The sequence below is a fragment of the Dysidea avara genome, chromosome 9 (assembly GCF_963678975.1).
Source record: "Dysidea avara chromosome 9, odDysAvar1.4, whole genome shotgun sequence".
In the NCBI taxonomy this organism is placed as follows: Eukaryota; Metazoa; Porifera; class Demospongiae; order Dictyoceratida; family Dysideidae; genus Dysidea; species Dysidea avara.
In genome coordinates, this window is record NC_089280.1 from 1,218,293 (window position 1) to 1,236,792 (window position 18,500).

The 18,500-nt window shown below is 37.2% G+C and overlaps 1 protein-coding gene and 2 long non-coding RNA genes across 4 annotated transcripts in view; 1 reads left to right on the forward strand and 2 right to left on the reverse strand.

Moving 5' to 3' along the window:
- Window positions 1-18,500, forward strand: part of LOC136265378 (uncharacterized) — a 100,597-nt gene that overhangs the window by 62,796 nt on the left and 19,301 nt on the right. Inside the window, exon 4 of the long non-coding RNA XR_010705486.1 lies at window positions 14,658-14,778. This is a non-coding gene — a long non-coding RNA (uncharacterized lncRNA). The remainder of the gene's footprint in view (window positions 1-14,657; window positions 14,779-18,500) is intronic.
- LOC136265345 (uncharacterized) overlaps window positions 1-18,500 on the reverse strand; it is a 103,558-nt gene that overhangs the window by 60,964 nt on the left and 24,094 nt on the right. Inside the window, exon 5 of one of the 2 annotated variants that reach the window (XM_066060143.1) lies at window positions 11,430-12,445. The exons of the other annotated variant lie outside the window; for it this stretch is intronic. Within the exon in view, the coding sequence (XP_065916215.1) occupies window positions 11,510-12,445 (936 nt within the window). The 3' untranslated portion in view covers window positions 11,430-11,509. Of the gene's footprint in view, window positions 1-11,429; window positions 12,446-18,500 lie in introns of those variants that run through there. 2 annotated transcript variants of the gene reach the window in all.
- Window positions 449-9,545, reverse strand: LOC136266605 (uncharacterized). The gene is made up of 3 exons (XR_010706180.1): window positions 9,269-9,545; window positions 1,314-1,558; window positions 449-687 (listed from the first exon to the last, which is right to left on the reverse strand). It is a non-coding gene; the product is annotated as an uncharacterized lncRNA (long non-coding RNA).

Sequence of the window (18,500 nt, forward strand, 5' to 3'; positions counted from 1 at the left end):
TGCTAGTCTTGTCACCACCTACTTAGCAAGAGCCTTGTATTCTTTCCTATGCATTTTACTGCTTACAAATATCTTCTCATAACACACTAGGCTGCAAACAAGCTTGTGCCATTTCATCAACAACACAATTGCTTGTATTTTGTAGTTTTGTACTGTTTTTAGACTGATTGATTGCTATACAAATATTTTAATTTATTTGCTGACCTACCAATGTTGTATTTGAGATATTGCCTGTAAACAATTAATTAAGTTGAAGTGGCCACCAAGAAAGTACACATCATTAGCTATGTAAACACTTGAAATAGCAATAAGGTTCACACAGTACACACACATCCATTTGGTGGCTGTTAAGGACGGACAACGTATCTGTCAAGCTACTATGAAACCATGGAGTTGCTTTTAACTATGCTTAACCTTCTACTGGAAGACACACAACCCTCCAAACACTACAACTCCAAACACTACAACTCCAAACAGTGCTTTTATTTGTTTTGTTTGAGTCTGTACAACAAACTGGAAAACATGCATACATCTAATATTTGTCACTGAAATCAAGCCTAGCTGTATGTTTGTATAACTTTGCATTTTTGTTTATCTTTTAGTCATTTCTTAGTACTATCAAGATTCATGTTGATTTGGTTATCCTGACTGTTCCAGGGCTAGGTAGACATTCATTCTGGACAAGTACTACACAAAATAAAATAGTAAGCATGTAAACTGCATTACAACTTGTACATGTAACTAATACAGGAAACATCATGGTCCAAAGCTAGATAACCTTTTGTCTGCCACAGCTATGTGTCATGAGAGTTGATTTACTGAAGAAGATTGACAAATGATGTATTATTTATATGTGTTGTTGTACTGGATCTTCGTCTTGGTGTCATTATGTTCAAAGTACACCATAACCTGGTATCCAGCCCTATCATATAACAGTATACTATACTAAAACCCTGTAATGGTGCAGTGCGTGTAAGCAATTTTGTACAAATCACTGTATATCAAAGATCCCATCCCTGGTTAAGAATCAAACAGTGACACTACAAATTAGTGCTAAAACAATTTGTCTATTTCGTCACATGACACAATTTGATTCATAAACACACTATTTAAGGATGAAGCCAACTTTGAAGCTTGAAGATTGTGAACAAGGTGGCATAATCACACTGAAAAATTCATTTTTAGAAGAGACAGAAATATCTCCCAGGCTTTACTTTACTGCTTTTTTGTGGTTAATGCATAATCAAATAGTCAGTCATTTTCTTCACAACAATTATTCAAATAGAAAATTTATGTGGAGAGGTTTCACATACTTTGTTTCTTGTCTTTTGCTGTTTTTGAAGCTCATCAATTGGGGTTGTTTATCATACTGCTTCAAACATGGTAGTTCAAATCTGGCTCCTCTTCACTTCTCATCACTGCATGCTGTCATTGAGATGTTAAGTTAGTTTTGTGCAATATTTTTAAATAGCTGCAGTACAATTTTTGTTGTTTTCAGAATCCCTTATCCTGGTACTATACTTGTGGTAGCTGTAACTTGACACTGGATAGTTCTTGCCTTGAAAGAAAGGATGCACATAACTTTATTATATTTCACTGAACACAAGTAGACGTATGCACAAAATAACAAGAATTATATCCGGCAGCATATCTAGCTTACACTGGCTGTGACAGTTCAGCCAGCATGCCTTTAAACTTTTTTTCTGGGTTACTGTTAACACACAGAGGTTTAGCAGTATCTAAAAATATTTTTCATAGCAACTTCAAAGTATACCAGTCTGTTGCATAGTTATTCTACTGCATCCTACCCCTTAAAAGGTTACATGCTAGTCACCAATACCTAGGCAAAGCAAGTGAACAAAGAGCAAAAGGAAGTGGTAAATTATGGCTACTAGTATTGAGACCCATGTTAGTGCCACACTGTGACATTAGTGTATCAAGTAGCTACCCAATTATGTTTGTCTTGTCTAGAAAGTAAGCTAACAAGTGGAAAAGTGTGTGTGCTACCTAGCATTGAGTGTTACCCTTGAGTTAACTGTGTCATTGCCACACCATGACAGTGATGTATCAATGCTAATGACAGCTGTCTTAAACAGTACAGAAAGTAAGCTGACGGTAAAATTGTTTTGGCGTTGCTGACTTTCGTTTGATGAATGTAGTATACAACCATGGGCAAGATCACAGGTTACCAGCTATTCAGTAACCCCACCACAGATTTCTATTGGATTGGTAGCATCAAATGAAGTATTGTGTAAAATTCTCTAGCTTACAGAAAAATCTCAATAAGTAGCCACCTCTTTTTATATGACACCTGATCACTTCTAGTTGGTCTCAAACAGGTGTACTTCATGATCTTAGTAATGAGACCACCTCATATTAGTGACCATGTCAAGTAGGTCCCAAACATAACTAAGGTGTACTTCATGACCTCATTAGTAAGACCACCTCACTATAGTGACCATGTCCAGTAGGTCTGCCAAAGTGTACTTCATGACCTCATTAACAAGACCATCTCATTATAGTGACCATGTCAAGTAGGTCCCAAACATAGCTAGGGTGTACTTCATGACCTCATTAATAAGACCACCTAATTATAGTGACCATGTCAAGTAGGTCCCAAACATAGCTAAGGTGTACTTCATGACCTCATTATTAAGATCACCTCATGATTGGGCAAGCCTGTGAGCCCCACATAAATGACAAGTATGTGCCGCTAATATGTATGTATGTTTGTATGCATCCATCAGTATGTAAATGATAAAATATAGCATGCTTGCCCCTCAATGCTGTGTTAGCATCTTACTAGCAGTGACCTCATTAATATGACCACTTCATTATAGTAAACATGTCAAGTAGGTCCCTAACTTATAGCTAAGATGTACTTCATGACCTCATTTACATGACTGAAAGGTTATAATAAATATTTTAAAGTCTGGTTACTAGCACTATAGATAGCCTCGGGTGACTTTTAAGATCACTATCAATAGTGGGAGATCTGCTATCAGAGGAGGTTGGACGCGTTCATGCGAGCTATGCTTTAATTACATTCTTTGATTTGGTATTTCACGTGATCATCAATATAGTCACAATACAAAACTGAAAAACGGTGGGGATCGGTGGGGATCATTAGATATTCAGATCATCCTTTGTGTAAGCTTCAAGGGAATGTACTTTGTTTTGTAATCAGTGCTTGAATTCCGTGTGTAATACCATACCTGTTTCACTGCCCATACAAAAGTCTCAATAGTAGCAGTGAAATTTATCCCGTATTTCACTGACAGCAGTGAAAAAGTTGTAATTGCAATTTCATTGGCTAGAATTTATGTTAACAATGTAGCGCCAATTAGTGTCGACGCGTGTTTAGTACATAGTGACAAATTGCGTACATGGCAACGCTAATGCACAGCATGCGTATATGCAGCGAGTATGGTATTAACTGGGAATAGCATGGGTAGCAGTGAAATTTGGGATAAATACCACTCTTGTTGTATTGGAAATGGTAAATTTCACTCGGCTTCGCCTCGTGAAATTTATCCCCATTTCCAATACAACACTCGTGATATTTATCCCAAATTTCACTGCTACCCATGCTATTACTAGTACTAATTAATAAGTTGCAGTTTGGTGCACACTACTTCACGCCTTCACATATGTATTCTATTAATGAAACATGAACAGTGAGTTATTCTGAGATCACGATGTATTAACCTCCTCAACAAAAGGGATTTTGTGTAATTTGTTTTAGTGGCGCTTAAAGCACGTCCAACCTCCTCTGATCTAGTATAGTTGTTATAGTTGTAATCCCACAATCATCTTGATACATGATGTCACAAGCATGCAGTATTTATATATACAATATAATACCATGTGACAAGACCATGTAACAAGACTAACATGGCACAACAATGTATGACTTGTCTATTGCTGAACAACTTATCACTGCTCATTCAGTGATAGAAACCTTAAACACAGGCTGAGATGCAGGTTTACACAGGTGGCTGGTAGTTGAGAACTTTTTTCTGTACCTAAGGCCAGGCATCAATCACGTGCACACTTATTTTGATGCTAAGAAGGCTGGCTATCATTTTACAGCACAGCAAATCTCATGTAAGTAAAATGTAAGTAATAGTTACTTAACAAGCTTCAGCTAACGTTTATAATAACAGACAGCTTGATTTAGAGTACTTCTTTAATAATGACCTACTGCCCACATGGAAATCTGAATTTTGGTGAATGAGAAACAAGCAATCAAGTTTCCTGGCCTAACACTACATACCTAGACAGGTAGTGTCAAGGCTATGGGATTTAAACTGTACCATACCTCTACTCAGTGATCAACAAAAAGCATCTATGATTTATACAACACTAGAGAGACTACTGCTTAGAACAATTTGTAGTGCTCACAATAAATATTGATAGGCATTCCAGCCCGATTTTTAAATTTTGGAAAAATGGAATTTTAATATGCTCAATAGATAGAGTATTGATTGCCGATCTCAGAAATATATAGTTTGTTGGGTTGGAATTAACTACTTTGGCAAGCACAGTGCTTTAAAACTTAAAATTTTCTCTAGGGCTCCCCATACATTTTAAAGGGAAAAATGCACAATTGAATCAGGAAGCCATCTAGCAATCTGGACTGTCTTGAAAGTTGCTTCTAACTGCAAGTTTGTACATATAATGAGAGTAACTTCAGATGCTATCAGATCTCAGCGATATTTGTATTTTTTGTGGTGAGTAAATATGTTCAAGTCACCTACTGCACACTTCTCAATACAATGGTGCATACCCACAGGCAAGAGGCTATCTCAAGTAAGTAAAAACATCAAGTTAACAACTTATAAAGGTAAACAACTAAAGTGGAGGTGCTACAATGATGCAACAATACCTAAGGTGGAGTTGTGGTTTCAATTACGGCATTGTTATGCTGACTTTGAAGTGGTTTGTATTTATGAGCTGATGACAGCCATCAGAAAATTGCCCTGGAGCTAAAAATCGCTAACCCGAGCAAAGTAACTACACACTTTAAAGCAAGCACCAGTGACTACCTTCCATCCGACACTACGTTTTTTAAGTTTTAAAGTATTCTACATACATTACAAGGCTTAAAAAGATTACAAAACAACACAAAACTTACTTATTATGTAACGCACATGACAAAACTAAGATTTTCATGATGATCAGCATGTGGACAAACTCCATAGCAATTTTCATCCTCATTGGAGCTCGGACTACAGAGCAATCCCAAGTTAAACACGAGTTGTTGTTTTGTGCCAGGGTTCTATTAGGGAATATACGGAGAATTATTTTATTAAAAAATCTTGGATACTGGAATGCCTAATATTGATACAACCATGCATCCTCTACACACTACAAGGATCTCTGATACTGTAGCCAAACCAAGTTAACTGTATGTACATCTGTGAAGACTTCTGTTCACAGTATTACAATGCACCCAGGAACAGACAAGCGAAACAAGTGTTGCTCTGCACACCTATCCACTGACAAGGTTACTTCCATACCTCATATCCTATTATTTGAGTTCCTTCCTCACGTACGCCTTCAGAATAAGTAAAAACGATGAAGAACAAAGATCACGTAACTAGTCGGACTTCAAGCGATGCGCGCTTAAAGTTTGTGTCCGACTGGTCGGATCTGTAGCAACTTCGTTTGGTAAACATGGTAACTGATGTAATGCTAACAAAATTTTGTCTTTCTCCACTAAATTTGCTGTAGCAGTAGAGATCAGTTTTAACATGTTAGTTAGCTACATTCTAATTTATGACACGCTTAATTAGAATTAACTATTGATTATTCGGAGTGGCTATTCGCACGGTCCCAAACATAACTAAGGTGTACTTCATGACCTCATTAGTAAGACCACCTCATTATAGTGACCATGTCCAGTAGGTCCGCCAAATACTTCATGATCTCATTAACAAGACCACCTAATTATAGTGACCATGTCAAGTAGGTCCCAAACATAGCTAGGGTGTACTTCATGACCTCATTAATAAGACCACCTAATTATAGTGACCATGTCAAGTAGGTCCCAAACATAGCTAAGGTGTACTTCATGACCTCATTATTAAGATCACCTCATGATTGGGCAAGCCTGTGAGCCCCACATAAATGACAAGTATGTGCCGCTAATATGTATGTATGTTTGTATGTATCCATCAGTATGTAAATGATAAAATATAGCATGCTTGCCCCTCAATGCTGTGTTAGCATCTTACTAGTAGTGACCTCATTAATATGACACCTCATTATAGTAAACATGTCAAGTAGGTCCCTAACATATAGCTAAGATGTACTTCATGACCTCATTATTTACATGACTGAAAGGTTACAATAAATATGTTACTAGCACTATAGATAGCCTTGGGTGACTTTTAACATATCAAAACTAGTCTGTACATTTTGTCAAATGAAGCCATATGCGTATTTCGTTTTTTCAATACATTTTGTACGCAATACACATGTTTTTAAAGCGTAAAGTTTCATTACACCTTACACATTAGACTTTTCCAAAAAAAACGGGTGGAATTAACAATTTCTAACCTTTAGCTTTCTTTTGTTCAATACAATTTTATCACAATTCAACCGGGAAGTCACTGCTCTTGGAGGCTGAAGTCCATTGATTGCAAATAACTCCCATACATTGCGTATTGATGATTGCGCATGGCTCAATTATCGCGATGATTCTAGGTCACACATGGGGAAATCCCCATTAAAACGGGTAGCATTATTTAGAGCAGTCTGGCAGCAACAGATTGGTGTGAAATTTATGTGGATTGCGACAGTATTTGCCAGTGCTCTCGTGGGTTAAACGTTTGTAACAAAAACTCCATATATTTGAATGGACACACGAAATACCTACTTCCCAGAGAGCTACTTTTCGGATGCTACTCGATGCAACAGGGGTTCTAGTGGACTGAGGTTTGTAGTAATGTATTTTATATCAAGTAGGAAGAGAGATTCTACTAGTAACTCAGAGTCAAATTTTCGTATACGTGTAATTTAATTTTTGCGGTAAACTTGACACAAGTTTTGATATGAGATCACTATCAATAGTAGGAGATCTGCTATCAGAGGAGGTTGGACACGTTCATGTGAGCTATATTTTAATTACATTCTTTGATTTGGTATTTCACGTGATCATCAATATAGTCACAATACACAACTAAAAAACGGTGGGGATTGGAGGGGATCATTAGATATTCAGATCATCCTTTGTGTAAGCTTCAAGGGAATGTACTTTGTTTTGTAATCAGTGCTTGAACTCCGTGTGTAATTAATAAGTTGCAGTTTGGTGCACACTACTTCACACCTTCACACATGTATTCTATTAATGAAACATGAACAGTGAGTTATTCTGAGATCGTGATGTATTAACCTCCTCAACAAAAGGGATTTTGTGTAATGTGTTTTAGTGGCGCTTAAAGCACGTCCAACCTCCTCTGATCTGGTATAGTTGTTATAGTTGTAATCCCACAATCATCTTGATACACGATGTCACAACAATCATCTTGATACACGATGTCACAACAATCATCTTGATACATGATGTCACAACAATCATCTTGATACATGATGTCACAAGCATGTAGTATTTATATATATAATATAATACCATGTGCTAAATCTGTAACAAGACTAGCATGGCACAACAATGTATGATTTGTCTATTGTTGAACAACTTATCACTACTCATTCCGTGATAGATACCTTAAACACAGGCCGGGACGCAGGCTTACACAGGTGGCTGGTAGTTGAGAACTCGTTTCTTTACCTAAGGCCAGGCATCAATCACGTGCACACTTATTTTGATGCTAAGAAGGCTGGCTATCATTTTATAGCACAGCAAATCTCATGTAAGTAAAATGTAAGTAATAGTTACTTAACAAGCTTCAGCTAACCTTTATAATAACAGACAGCTTGATTTAGAGTACTTCTTTAATAATGACCTACCGCCCACATGGAAATCTGAATTTTGGTGGATGAGAAACAAGCAATCACTCTGCCTGTTCGCTGATGATTGCTTGCTTTATAGAGTTATCAATAGTGTAGAAGACATCAACAGACTTCAAGAAGATTTAAATAAACTGTCAGAATGGGCCGATACTTGGCAACTTAAGTTCAATATTAGTAAATGTACAGTTATACGTTGCACGAGATCCTTATCACCACTCACTTACGACTACACACTTCACAGTCACATACTAGATATATCTGATCAACATATGTACCTAGGAGTCTTAATTCATAAATCACTGTCTTGGTCACCTCACATATCAAATGTTGTCAATAAAGCATCTAGAACACTCAATTTCTTAAAACGCAATCTAAACAAATGTTCAAAACAAGTTAAAGAATCAGCTTACCTAACAATGGTGAGACCACAACTAGAGTATGCATCTGCTGTCTGGGATCCCTACCACGTTGGAGATATTTCAGAGTTAGAGAAAGTACAACGAAGAGCAGCGCGCTGGGTGTTGAATGACTATGGCAGATTCAGTTCAGTTTCTCTAATGTTGGATCAGCTGAAATGGCCTACATTACAAATTCGTCGGAAATTATCTAGGTTACAAATATTGCATAAGATACACTACCAACAGTTATCACTCTAAATTCCTCATTATTACTTACCAAAAACACGACCAACAAGACAATACCACCATCTTCACTATATTTTACCTACCTCATCCACCACGGCATACCAAAACAGCCATTTCTCAAGAACAATAAACGAGTGGAACATACTACCAACTGACACAATTGAAATTGCAGATACTGATCTATTTACAGCTAGACTCCAATCATATTATTGTACCTAATGTATTTGTTTATGTGATTCCTGAGCACACCAGCAGGGCTGACTGCTCAGTAAACAATAATAATAATAATAATAATAATAATAATCAAGTTTTCCTGGCCTAACACTACATACCTAGACAGGTAGTGTCAAGGCTATGGGATTTAAACTGTACCATACCTCTACTCAGTGATCGACAAAAAGCATCTATGATTTATACAACACTAGAGAGACTGCTGCTTAGAACAATTTGAAGTGCTCACAATAAATATTCATACAACCATGCATCCTCTACACACTACAAGGATCTCTGATACTGTAGCCAAGCCAAATTAACTGCATGTACATCTGTGAAGACTTCTGTTCACAGTATTACAATGCACGCAGGAACAGACAAGTGAAACACGTGTTGATCTACACACCTATCCACTGACAAGGTTACTTCCATACCTCATATCCTATTATTTGAGTTCCTTCCTCACGTACGCCTTGTTAGATGTCTGAAATTCCCCTCAGAGTAAGTAAAAACGATGAAGAACAAAGATCACGTAACTAGTCGGACTTCTAGCGATGCTCGCTTAAAGTTTGTGTCCGACTGGTCGGATCTGTAGTAACTTCGTTTGGTAAACATGGTAACTGATGTAATGCTAACAAAATTTTGCCCTTCTCCACTAAATTTGCTGTAGCAGTAGAGATCAGTTTTAGCATGTTAGTTCGCTACATTCTAATTTATGACACGCTTAATTAGAATTAACAATTGACCTAAAATTAATAATTAGTTTATTCGAGGGAAAAATTTTCGCTGATTTCGCAGTTCTGGGTGTTATCAGCGAAACATGGAACCGGTGTGGCGGAAATTTGGCGCAGAATCAACCCAGTAGCGGCAGCGGCAACCTATGCAGCCAGCTGGCGGCAGTTGAAATTGTAATTGATTCTTTCTTGGACAGAAATAAATGGAATGATTCAACATCCATAGCTTCAGTGAGTGCTATATGGTTATCAACATTACAGACCCATATACTAACACATGTAAGGGTGTAAATGTATATTCTGTGATAAGCTACCCGGTACAAGGGGGTGTCACTAAGAACTACGGTCAAGCTATTTTCCCAGCACGGTCAAAACTTTACAAGTAAGCAGTGTACGAAAATATAGCGAAAAAATAAATGGAACCAGGTCAATGGTCAATACAAATTTCCGATGAAAGTCAATGGTTCCTCACAACAAAAAATTCCCTGCAATTTTTGAGTGGTGGAGGAGGCAGTACCCCTTCACTTTTGTCCAATGTCACTATTGTACCTACTTTTAGTCATTATCCAACTAATTTTGCCTTAGTAGGATTTGTGCTAAACGTTATACAAGAATGAAATACTATGAGAATCAGTACTGGGAGTGTACGAGATTGAGATACTCTGATAGAGCAGTCACCTAACTACTCTAATAGAACATTCAGATATAAGTAGGTGCAGTTTATTCAATCTGTCTCCATTAACAGATTATCAAGCATATGAGTCTAACTGAAATGTCATCATTTATCTACTTGTACCATACCTGACAATCATTGCCATAATATTATAGATTCAAGTACTCGTTTACCACTGAAAACTGTTCTCAGATTCAATCTCAAAGCATTCAAATTTCAAATTTTTCCTGTGGAGTATACTCCCAGACCCCTCTAGTACACACATACACTAGGGATAATTTATGGTTTACCAGGTGAGTAGGTAAAACTGGTTTAAAGGCTTCTTAGCCAGCAATTGACCTGACCTAGACTATAGTATGTACGTGTTGAGCTGAATCCTCAAAAACATTTAATAACTCATGGATGATGCAATTACACACGATCTTGAAATTTGGCTCATTTGTAGTACTGCTTGACCCACTAAAAATATTTCAACATCTTTTTGTTCAAATGTCCGACATAATACTTATGGCCAATCAAAATTTTTGCCATACATTTCTTATGGGAAGCCATAAAAGTGCAATGTTCATTACATCTGTTTCCTGAACTTGTAATGGGGCCAAACCATACATGTCTGTTGTTGACACCTAATAATCTAATTGGCTGAAATGTTAGCTCTCTTGAGAAAAATCCACTTTTAATTTTTAGCTTTTTTTTGTGGCTACTAAACATCACCTGGTTCATGTATTCCAGTTAATGCAAAATATCTGCATTAAATCAAGATTTGTTACATACAGGATTTTTACTACCAAAGTAGACCCCTTGAAGGTATCTATAGCTATATGGTACAAGAGGTAGTCTCATTAATTATCATATAGCTGGAATCAGATCAAGAGAGTTAGTGACAGTGTTGATAACTCCACAAGTATCTTTGTACAGGGAATATTAGTGATGATTGATAACCACAATGGTGTCTTGTAGGGAACAAGGAATGATCAAGGATGAGTTGATGATAGTGAAAGAAGACAACATCTTACTATTCTTTGAGGAATATTTGAGAGGTGAGGGTATTCACACATCACGTGCATGTTACTATGGTAACGATCCTGTTGTGAGTGTCTGACAATTGTGTTATATAGTGACCTGGTCCATGAGATTTGTGTTATAGCAGTATTAATTAGAAATCAGTTATAATTATAAATACACATTACCAGTTAGTACAATTACTAGATTACTAACAACTTGTTATTAATAAGATGGTACAATAATAACATGTACAATGTATACGGTTACTGTGGCTCACATGAGCCAATCCATACAGTATTAGTAAACTGTCCCTTATCATCATACCCTCCTACTACAACTATTTTGTTATCAGCTACACTAACTACAGCTGGTCCACTTCTTGCTGATGGAATATGTCCTATGGCTTCCCAGCTGTGACTGACCTTGTTGAACATTTTAATGTCACTAGTGTACACATAATCACTTCCTGTCTTCTTCCATCCACCTACTGTTAGTAGGTGTCTACCTTGTATGCTGACAGGAGCTGAACAGCACCATGGAGTATCTTGTTGTGAACTCCACTTCAACTGGTGACTGGACAGAGTGTCCAGTGGAGCAGTAAATACTGCTGGAGAATAGTTGCCATCTTGATTGTATCCTCCTAACAGGTAGAGGGTGTTGTCAACTATTACTGATTGTAGCCAGTAGTGTGGTAGTGGTAGATCACTGGTAGTGTACCACTGTCCAGTGGTACTGTCAAACAGTTCAGTAGTGGCTAATTTCCTCCTCTGGTCATCTTTACCTCCAGTTATTACAAGTGTTCCTTGATGACTAGCAGCTGTGGCATAATATCTTGGTGTAATCATCCTGGTGTACTCCTTTAGGTGATTACCATCTAGTGAGAATATCTTGTTGGTCACCTTATAACTTCTATCCTCCCCTCCAGCAGTGATCAACTGGTTGTTGAGGGTGGTCATGGCAAAGAAGCCATAAGTAGTGTTGATAGGAGAAGGGCTCCATGAGTTGTTAACTGGATTGTACACATATATCCTGCATAATGGGCTGAAAGTATTATCCCATCCTCCTCCAATGTAGGCCTTCCCATCACACAACACACCAGTGTGGTCCCAACCCTTCACTGGTGCAGGGGCTCCATGTTGCCACTTGATGTTCACTGGTCCACTGAACAGGTCTGGTGTGGGGGACTGGACCAGTTTTTCCTAAACAACAACAATAAATTAGTAATAACAATGTTAACATGTTGTTTACACAACAAACACGTTAGATGAATGGTTACTATAGTAACTGGTGATCACCAAACACATTTAGGGATTCACACATGTTATATACATACACTAATTACAAGAACTATTACTAATAGTGTAATTATAATATTGTGTGTATGTTACCATAAACAGTTCATGTAGTCATATACCCTGTAGACATAAGGGACATGGTAGGGTATTCCATCACTCATCTTCACCCCACCATCAAGACACTATTTATAGCTAATGTATTGTATATGTACACATTGTACATGTGTAGGAAATGATCAGTTCATTTTGTTACTGTTGTCTAGGAGTTTGTTGGATTAGCTCAAAAAGGCTAAGGAGCAGATAAGGAATGAAAAGAACAATAGTAAGTTGAGTATACTGTTTTGTGGTATAAGACTATATGATAGTTCACTTGTAATGATGTCACTAAACCACCTAACATATCACGAGGTTTATAGTATACAATACTCCATGATAACTTGTTAGTGATAATTTCCAACTACTTTAATACCAAAAGAAGTGGCTATCTAACAGAGAGCTGATAATGTATAATGTTTTGAGGATAAAATTTCATTTAATAGTTGTAACATGTTCATGAGTGGTCTGTCTGATATGTCTACACAGGGCCCGAGGGTTGAGGGTACACATATCAGGTAGACCACTAGTACACATCTTACAACTATTATTTATCTTTGCTGATAGTACCAAGGTGTAGATTAATGGTAGTGTTATACTATGGCTTCCTTCTGTAATGTTTGTGATGAGAATCATCAGAGTGTTCCGTTGTAACTGGATTGATTGTAGAGGTCCTTCTCATGGTGACTTCGCCTTTTTATTTCTGTGATAAAATTCCAAAATTTTCCTTAAACTTGTAGAGAACAGAATTTTGTAATAGGTTTAAGGCACCAGTTAGAGGGTACTAGATGTTTTAAGTTGAGGCAAAGTTTGTCCACACAAATATGTTATATGAACACCCTCATTGCTTGTTGTACAAGTTAATGTGCTGACTGTTCTATTAGAGTGTTTTGTCATTGTTGAATGATAATGTCCTTACTGACAGGATATGTGTAGTAGTTGTTTTGTTATCATGTGTGGTCAGTGTGTATGGATAATATAGTTTAGTGTACTGACTGTTCTATTAGAGTGTTTTGTCATTGTTTAATGATAATGTCCTTACTTACAGGATATGTGTAGTAGTTGTTTTGTTATTATGTGTGGTCAGTGTGTATGGATAATATAGTTTAGTGTACTGACTGTTCTATTAGAGTGTTTTATCATTGTTAAATGTTAACGTCCTTACTGACAGGATATGTGTAGTAGTTGTTTTGTTATTATGTGTGGTCAGTGTGTATGGATAATATAGTTTAGTGTACTGACTGTTCTATTAGAGTGTTTTGCCATTGTTGAATGATAACGTCCTTACTGACAGGATATGTGTAGTAGTTGTTTTGTTATTATGTGTGGTCAGTGTGTATGGATAATATAGTTTAGTGTACTGACTGTTCTATTAGAGTGTTTTGTCATTGTTGAATGATAATGTCCTTACTGACGGGATATGTGTAGTAGTTGTTTTGTTATTATGTGTGGTCAGTGTGTATGGATAATATAGTTAGTGTACTGACTGTTCTATTAGAGTGTTTTGTCATTGTTAAATAATAATGTCCTTACTGACAGGATATGTGTAGTAGTCGTTTTGTTATTATGTGTGGTCAGTGTGTATGGATAATATAGTTTAGTGTACTGACTGTTCTATTAGAGTGTTTTGTCATTGTTAAATAATAATGTCCTTACTGACAGGATATGTGTAGTAGTTGTTTTGTTATTATGTGTGGTCAGTGTGTTATGGATAATATAGTTTAGTGTACTGACTGTTCTATTAGAGTGTTTTGTCATTGTTAAATAATAATGTCCTTACTGACAGGATATGTGTAGTAGTTGTTTTGTTATTATGTGTGGTCAGTGTGTATGGATAATATAGTTAGTGTACTGACTGTTCTATTAGAGTGTTTTGTCATTGTTTAATGATAACGTCCTTACTGACAGGATATGTGTTGTACTTGTTTTGTTGTTATGTGTGGTCAGTGTGTATGGATAATATAGTTTAGTGTACTGACTGTTCTATTAGAGTGTTTTGTTATTGTAATGTCCTTACTTACAGGATATGTGTAGTATTTAATATCATGATATTCATGATGTCATGGGACTTATATCACAGGCAACCATAACTACAGTGTAGTTTGAGGCAGGTGGAACACTACAATTTTGTTGTAGTAACACAAGTAAGTCAGCCTGTACATTGCTCAGCTCCAGCTGTCACTACCATGTTTTTCTGCTGCCAAATACAGCAAAAGCTGTAGGCTCTATGGGCATTTCTGGAGCATAGTGATACTGTATATTAAATTTATTAGGTCCTGTGGAAGCGTTTTTAGTGTGTTTCAGATACAAGTCTTCAAAGAGCTTGTTTCACTCGAAAAAACTATTAAAAATTCAATAAAACATCTATACAACCAGTAACTTTAAAAATCACTTCCACAGGACCTAGATATTTTAGCTGTTTAGTCACTTGTGGTGAAATTATAAGGATTCAGTAATCTGTTAGTCTGGTTTTTGGTGGCACATTTTTATAAAACATCGCTCTATCGTGGACTTCACACCCAAGAACAGTTGTTGTTCTGCAGTATAAACAAACAAGCACAATTAGTTGTATTGCTAACACAACAGGTTGTTGATACATTATATATCCCTGTGTGGTTTAAAGCAGGTTTGTAATTTGTTCCGCCCACACATTTCAAACTATTCCATAACCTTAAAATGAATTGAATGTTTTCACATGACAAATTTTATTCAATCAATTTATAACAATGATTTGACAAAGTTGACACTTGTTTCTGTTATACATCACCACATGTTGCCAGAGACATATCCTCATATTTGCAAATATAAAGTCACTTTTTACTGAATAGTTAATGTTTTTTATATCATGATATAGATTTTTAAACCACACGCGTGCCCACTTTACTGAAATTGTTTTCGTAAAAATGTGTGTGTGTGTGTGTGTTTGTGTGTGTACATAGCAACCTATGTTTGTTTGTATGTATGTATGCACCCACATGAGCATAAATGTTACAAATGATAAAGAGCAGCCAGCATGTAAGAATTGAAAGCTAAACTTTAAACTTCCATGCATATAAACTTTGCTCTGAGGTGGTTTTCTTGTCAGCGGTCTGAAATACGGGTATGGCAACTTCTTGAACTGTGTTCCCTTTCAGACATTTAACAACTTTAAAACATAATTCAAGCTACAGACTTGATTTTTTTACTGTTCTTTGGCCTGAGAGGTGCCTTTTTGGCATACCGCAGTACTTACAATGTATTTTTCATGGACTTACCAGTGTCCTCCTTTGTGGCTCATTCATCTTTGCTGACAGGGAAAATGTCAATTTGATGGTAGCATGTGATGGCAGCATGTGATGGCTTCCCTTCATACCGGAAATCGTCTGTATTTTTCATAATGGCTATTTTGATTGCAGAGGTGCTTTTCGAACAGTTCTTGATTTGTACTGCTTTGTAAAAGGTTGAACATAGCCGTCACTTTTCAGACGATAATTGATGTAACTGGGACACGTGGCACCATTTGTATCTTTCAGTATGCGTGGATTGCAGAGGTGCTTTTCGAACAGTTCTTGATCCGAAATGTTGTGTAATGGGGTGAACACAGCTGTCAGCGAAGCGTAATGGATACTTTACTTTTCAGACATAGCTGTGGCATGTGGTGCCTTTCCAGATGCAGTATGTGTGGGTTCACCAGTCATAATAATTGTTTGCAAGAAAACTTAATAAACAAGTATATACACAAAAAATTTGGAATTTTCAACCCATAACACATCGATAAAGGTACTGAAACAAGTTGGAGTAGTCCATGATATTAAATCACAGTAAAACAATAAGAAGTGTTATATCCCCACTGTGCATTTCCGTTATGGTATCTTGAGCACAATAGGGATATAACACTTCTTATTGTTTTACTGTGTTTTAATATATGGACTACTCCAACTTGTTTCAGTACTTTTTATCGATATGCTATGGTCCCTACTCTAGTTGAAAATCTTAATTTTTTGTGTACTTGTTTGTTGACTTTTTTATTATGACTGGTGAACCCACACATACCGCATCTGAAATGACACCACATGTCCCAGCTATATCAATTATCATCTGAAAAGTGAGGTATTCGTTGTCAGCTAAGTTCAACCCATTACACAGCAGTATGAATCAAGAACTGTTTGAAAAGAACCTCTACAATCCACACACACCGAAAGAATTGGTGCTACGCACCCCAGTTATATCAATTATTGTCTGAAAAGTGAAGCATCCATTACGCTTTGTTGTCGGTTATGTTTAACCCATTACACAGCAGTACGAATGAAGAACTGTTCAAAAGCACCTCTGCAATCAAAACAGCCACTATGAAAATACGGATGATTTCCGTTATGAAGAGAAGCCATCACATGCTACTTCCAAATCGACACTTCACTGTCAGCAAAGATGAATGGGACACAAAGGAAGACACTGGTAAGTCCATGAAAAATGCATTGTACGTACTGTGGTATGCCAAAAGGTACCTCTCGGGTTGAAGCAATGTCAAACAGTGAAAAAATCTAGCTCGTAGCCTTAGCAGTTATCGAGTTACGCTTGTCGACAGTCAGTCAGGCAGTTAGTCAGTAGAAAATTCCGTTAAATAAATTATTTTTAAAATTCCGTAGCTACTTGTTGAAAGCATTTTGAGTTGATCTGAAAGCTAGTTTGGGCTTATTTTTACCTAACCAATACTGCCTCATCATTGTCAGGAAAAATTGAGACTGGTTTTTGAGTGATGCTATTTCGTTGGCCATGCCTACTCCTTTGTGATCCCTACTATACACTACTATCATACTGTGTGATACAAAGTAGTGCTGTACACCAGTGTCCAATTAACCAGTTATTAACCAGTTATTAACCAGTGTTGTCTAGGTCAGCCAATAATAGGTAAAATGGTTATTGCCCACCCACTTGGTAAACCATAAATTACCCCTGATGACAAGTGTTAACATCATAACATAACCTCAAAGAATGTGTATATATGTGATTGTAATAACTGTTATTGCTAGACAAGATGTTGATGGTCACTTTGGTACCACCCTAAACCTTCCAGCAGGCTTGTTGAGTCATATTATGTCTGCCAATATACAAACAAACCAATTAACTGTTTATTGCCAATTATTGGTAGGCAATTGTATTTCAGAGGTGGAGGATACAAGGTACAGTGTTAACTAGTGGTATTGCCTCTAATTATACTTCCTCACAGCACTTTGAAGTAAATCTATAAATAGAAATCCCACTTCCGATTGGCACCTTTTGTACTTTGCTCACCTAGCACGTGACGTTTCTCTGCCGAGGCGGATGGAGGATCCAGTTCTAAGATCGTTGTTTGAGAGGATCTCTTCGGATGATTCCTTACGCAGGACGCTCCTGGACTCTATTCAATCTTCAGAAAAGGATCAACAGTCTTCTGCGGAGAATGTGGAGTCAGATGACCCAGTGGAAAACAATGTTGATCCCAGTAGAGGAGCCCAAGAGCCCTTAACTGGAGATAGATCCTCAGTGGTAGCCCAAGAGCACCATTCGAGAGGGGTTAACAAGCGGGGCGCCCATGAGCTCCCGTCGTCGGTTAATCCTAGGCCTCCACATGATGGAGAGCCGCCTAACCTGGATGTGCCTGGGAATTCCCGAGACAGTCTCATGAACAACTCTGTGGACTTCGACCCCACATCCATGACATCAGGTGATGAATTTATGTTTGACACATACGAGGTAATAACCAATTACTTGGAAACACATTTTCATGCGTCCCTCTCAAAAGATGTACTAACTGCCATGCATAAGGCACATCCTTTACCACGTACACCTGCGATGTAGGTACCAAAGATTGATCGTTTCATGTTGGATCACCTTAAACAAAAGTTCC